Here is a 4,691-nt window from a genome sequence, read left to right on the forward strand (position 1 = left end):
CTGTTGTCATGAACATGACTCTCACACCTTTCCAAGCCTCTGTTTTGGTTAGAAGTCTGTAATCCTAGAAGAAAGCCAGGAGAATCTGATCCTAGACTTGGGTCAGGTGTGTACTCCTTGACCAATTAGTCACAGAGAAGAACAGGAAGGTGCTCCATCAAGCCAGGTGAAGTGGCTCACGCCTGTAATCCCAGCACTTTGGGAGGCCGTGGCGGGTGGATCACCTGAGGTTAGAAGCTCAAGACCAGCCTGACCAAAATGGCGAAACCCCATCTCTGCTAAAAATACAAAAATTAGCTGGGTATGGTAGGGGGGCACCTGTAATCCCAGCTACTCAGAAAAGCTGAGGCGGGAGAATCGCTTGAACCCAGGAGGGGGAGGTTGCAGTGAGCCAAGATTGCGCCACTGCACTCCAGCCTGGGCAGTAGAGCAAGAGACTCCATCTCAAAAGCAAACAAACAAAAGTCTACCTCTGTGAGTGGAATCAGGGATTTGCCAAAGAGATGGGACCACGCAGGCATTTCTAATCCACCATGTGGAGCAAGGAGGCCAGGAATCACTGAAGAAAGCTGAGCCCGAAAAGGCAGACAGGAATCTTACACGTCATGCTAAAGGGTTTGGAATTTATGGGGAGACCCTGAAGGATTTTATAATACTCTATAGTTTTTGGCATTTTTTCCCTTTTATGTTACCTCATCAGTCAAAACAGACTTCTAGAAATCACACCAACATTAAAGGGATATTGTTACTTCACCTTGACTTTATATAGAAGGAAAAAAGTTTCGGTAAATCAATTCTGTTCCGTGAATCAGTCATTAATGCCTTCTCCATGGCCATTCCTCTGTTCAAGTGAGTAAGTTTAGAAATTCTCTTAAGTTTCCTTTATAAAAGGCAGCCTAAATCTATTTCACACTTTTAAAATAAAAATCTAGGTGCAAGTTTGTTCTTATGGTTCAGATTAACATGTACACCTCACAAACATTGGGACTTTTGTTTTCTGAGACAAGGTCTTGTTCTGTCTCCCAGCTGGAGTGGAGTGATACAAGCACGGCTCACCTCAGCCTCAACCTCCCAGACTCAAGCAATCCTCCCTCCTCAGCTTTCTGAGTAGCTGGCACTACAGGTGCCCGCCACCATGCCCAGCTAATTTTTAGACATTCCGTAGAGACAAGGTCCCATTGTGTTGCCCAGGCTGGTCTTGAACACCTGGTCTCAAGCAATCCTCCTACCTTGGCCTCCCAAAGGGCTGGGATTACATGCATGAGCCACCATGACTGGCCTAGACTTTTTGATTTAAAGAGACTCTGGATAGAAATGCTTTTCTCTGTTACAGTTATAAATGACTAAAAACACTAGCCATGCCAAAATGGCAACCAGAGGCCAACTGTAAAGCTTCAAAAGGCTCTCCTGGTAGACAAGTCTTCAGTCTCTTAAATGTTTTTTAATATGTTGACATTGAAATTTCATTTTGTGTAGATGTCGGGATTATGTTTCATTCATTTATTTATTCATCATTCACTTAGTAAGTATCTAAGTGCCTGTTTTTCCCAGGTGCTCTGCCTGGTTCTGGGGATATAATGATGAGCCAACATAGGCCCTCTGTCTTAAAGTTAGTAGGAGAAACAGTGACAAAAGATTTTAATACTATGAGATTAACTTAGTTGTGGTATGTAGAAAGAGACTCAGAGCCTGCAGCAAGAGCCTAGGTGAAGACTCAGTGAAGCACTACCTATTGAAAGGAGAATCTTTCAAATCCTTAATAGTTATTTCCACCATGTAAAAAAGGGGACATTGCCAGGGAACATCAAGTAAAGAGACAAATGCTCAGGTAAGCTTTTAAATCATATGAGATTGAAATAATTTGATTCAGTAAACCAGGGAAACTTTTATTTTCAAATGAAGTAAGGAAGAAGCTAGGTAGAAATTAAAAATCCTATTTTGAATCACCTTTTGCTTATACTTAATGTAGTTTAAGCCATCAGTGTATTATACTTTTCTGCGTATGTCTACTCAACAGGAATTTTCTGTTTGCCTGCTATTTGGGTCAGTCATAGATGGTCCCATGTTATGAGAAAGATGTAAAGATGAGATTTGGCTCCTTTTCTCGAGAAGATTATACCATATAAGGAACTAATTTGCTGAATGATCCCTCAGTTAGCCTGACTAGAATCTCTAAATCATGGTCTACACAGCAGTAAACGAGGAACTTTGGCCCCTCAAGTATCAATGAATGCTAACTGGGGCACCTGGATTCCTATCTCCACCTGGCAGTAATGAGGTGGTAACCTCATTAACCCTATTCGATTGGTGTTGGAGAAAGCCAGCTAAAACAAAGTTTCAAGTCCAGAGCCTCATAAACTGAAAATGTTCAGACTTCAATAAAAAATAGTCATACCAAGAACCAGGAAGATCTTTAACTGAATGAAAAAGACAATCAATAGAGACCAACACTGAGATGACAAAGATGTTAGAATAAGCCCAAAAAGACTTTTAAAGTTGCTATGAGAAAAATGCTTCAATAAGCAAATATGAATACACTTGAAGCAAATGAAAAAATAAAAATCCTGAGCAAACAGGAGATATAAAGAACCAAATGAAAATTGTAGACCTGAAAATTACAATCGCCAAAATAAAAAGCTTAGCAGGTAAGCTCAACAGTAGAATGGAGAAGATGGAGGAAAAAATCAGTGAGCTGGAAGATAGAACAATAAAAATTACCAAATCTGAAAAAATGAGAAAATAGACTGGGGGTGGGGGAAAGAACAGAGGCTTAAGGGCTGTGGGGGCTATAATAATATTCATATCATCAGAATCCCAGGACGAGAACTAAAAAAAATACTTGAGGAAACATTGGCTGAAAACAGTAATCCTTGTTAATATCCTGTATCTTGATGTAGCTATGTCAAATCTTGGTTGTGATAATGTACCATACCTTAAACTATTAACAATAATTCCTAGATATCATTAAATATGTAGTCAGAGTTTTGGTATTTTCCTGATTGGCCCACGTGTTTTGAAGTTGGTTTCTTCACATCAGAATCCAAACCAGGCCCACCTGTGGCACCTTCACCCTTCAGTGGGAGTAAGAAGCCGGACGCGTCACTTAAAATCATTCCTCTTACGCTGTCGCCCTCAATCTTACAGGTAAACAGCAAATTCTCTTTCGTATTAATGTACAGGCCTCCATAAAAGTCCAGAAGGGCGGCGGGGGCTTCGACGGTTGAAGGCCCGCGTGCCCGCCGGGGCCGCGAGGGAAGGGCGCCCCCGAGACAGCCGTGGAGGGAGGGCGAGGGCCAGGCGCTGGGCTTCATCACTGCGTTTCCGTTTGCTGTGAAGTCAAATGGCGCCCTTCCCTTTCCCGGGACGTCGGCGTCACCTTCCAGCTGGCGTCGGAGCAGCTCTCCGGGGCTGGCGTGGCGATGCGCCCCGACGCGTGGGCTCGCGGGCTCCTTTCTCCGTTGCCTTTCCAGGACGCGGCCGCGGGGGAGCCCCACCGGCACGGAGCCGCGGGGCCTGCGACCACCCCCGGGGCTGGCCTGAGGTGGGGCCCAGGGAGGCCTGCGGGCCTGGGGGTCTCAGAGCCCAGGGAGGGCCGTGGCAGGGCCAGGGCGGTGCGGCCCAGGGGAAGGGCCCGCTTTGGCCTAAGGACGACACGGGAGCCGGTAGACGGGCCTGTTGAAGCGCCCAGGGCGCCGAGGATCCCGGTTTGTTGGGTGACTCGGCCCAGCTAGAAAGGGGCCGAGCGGGATTCGAACACTCCCTGAGCCCACAGGCCTAGCTGTCAACGGTAACCGTCGTCCTCAGCCTCAGTTTACCTTTTCTTCCCTCAGGGATTCTGTCCATGGCTGCCACCAAAACTTGGATTTATGATGAACATTTCAGGCCAGAAAAGTTAAGAGAATGGCCGGAGCCCGAGTTCGTTTCTTTAATGGAGGTGAGAGAACGTGGCGTTTTGAGACGTCATTTTGGCGGTGGGACCCCTCGAGTCTGGGAACTGTTTATCTTAATCTCGCTTCTGTTCTCAGGATTGGGACAGTGCCCGGTTTAAAGCAGGCGTTGAAGGGGAGTGTTCCGGGCTCAGATTTGGCCGAAAGTGTGGCCAAGAGTGTTCCCAGTCGCCAGCCTGGGGACTGGTGTACCGACGGGGGCAGGCTGGTGGGTGAAGGCAGCAACCCCAGCTCCCCGGCAGGAAAAGCCGGGTCTGGGCTTGCCAGTCAATTCTACTTTAGGATCTGGTAATGATTTTCTCATAAAGTTTCATTATTTTGTATCATCCTATGATTTGCTTCGCCGTGAAAATCTCTTGGAAATTTCCTTTGTTTTTCCCCTTTTGCCCTAGTGGCGGTCGGAGTAGTGAGAGGCTTAATTTTTCTGTGTGTGTGTGCACAGAAAGCCGTGGATTTCAGAAGTGCTGCCTCAAATCATGACCTTTTCCTTATATTTCCTGACAAAATCACAAAGAAGAGCCATCAAAGACAAAAACTGTTTAATTTCTTTAAACAGAAAAAGATTATTTGACAATCTGACTCAAGAGTGTACATAACATTTGCTAACAGTCTTACTAGGATGTTCTTTAAGAAGGTGACTTCCCTGATGGGTGCTGACGAGTTGATGGGTGCAGCACACCAACATTGCACAAGTATACATATGTAACAAACCTGCACGTTATGCACATGTACCCTAGAACTTAA

The 4,691-nt window shown here is 45.6% G+C and overlaps 1 protein-coding gene across 2 annotated transcripts in view; it reads left to right on the forward strand.

The window, feature by feature from the left end:
• Positions 1-3,410: 3,410 nt before the first annotated feature.
• Positions 3,411-4,691, forward strand: part of FAM228A (family with sequence similarity 228, member A) — a 22,243-nt gene continuing 20,962 nt past the window's right edge. Inside the window, exons 1-2 of one of the 2 annotated variants that reach the window (XM_011950941.1) lie at positions 3,411-3,541; positions 3,831-3,934. In XM_011950941.1, the coding sequence (XP_011806331.1) occupies positions 3,842-3,934 (93 nt within the window). In that variant the 5' untranslated portion in view covers positions 3,411-3,541; positions 3,831-3,841. The remainder of the gene's footprint in view (positions 3,542-3,830; positions 3,935-4,691) is intronic. The other variant, XM_011950935.1, reaches the window with a different exon arrangement.

This window comes from Colobus angolensis, unplaced genomic scaffold, assembly GCF_000951035.1.
Source record: "Colobus angolensis palliatus isolate OR3802 unplaced genomic scaffold, Cang.pa_1.0 Scaffold109, whole genome shotgun sequence".
In the NCBI taxonomy this organism is placed as follows: Eukaryota; Metazoa; Chordata; class Mammalia; order Primates; family Cercopithecidae; genus Colobus; species Colobus angolensis.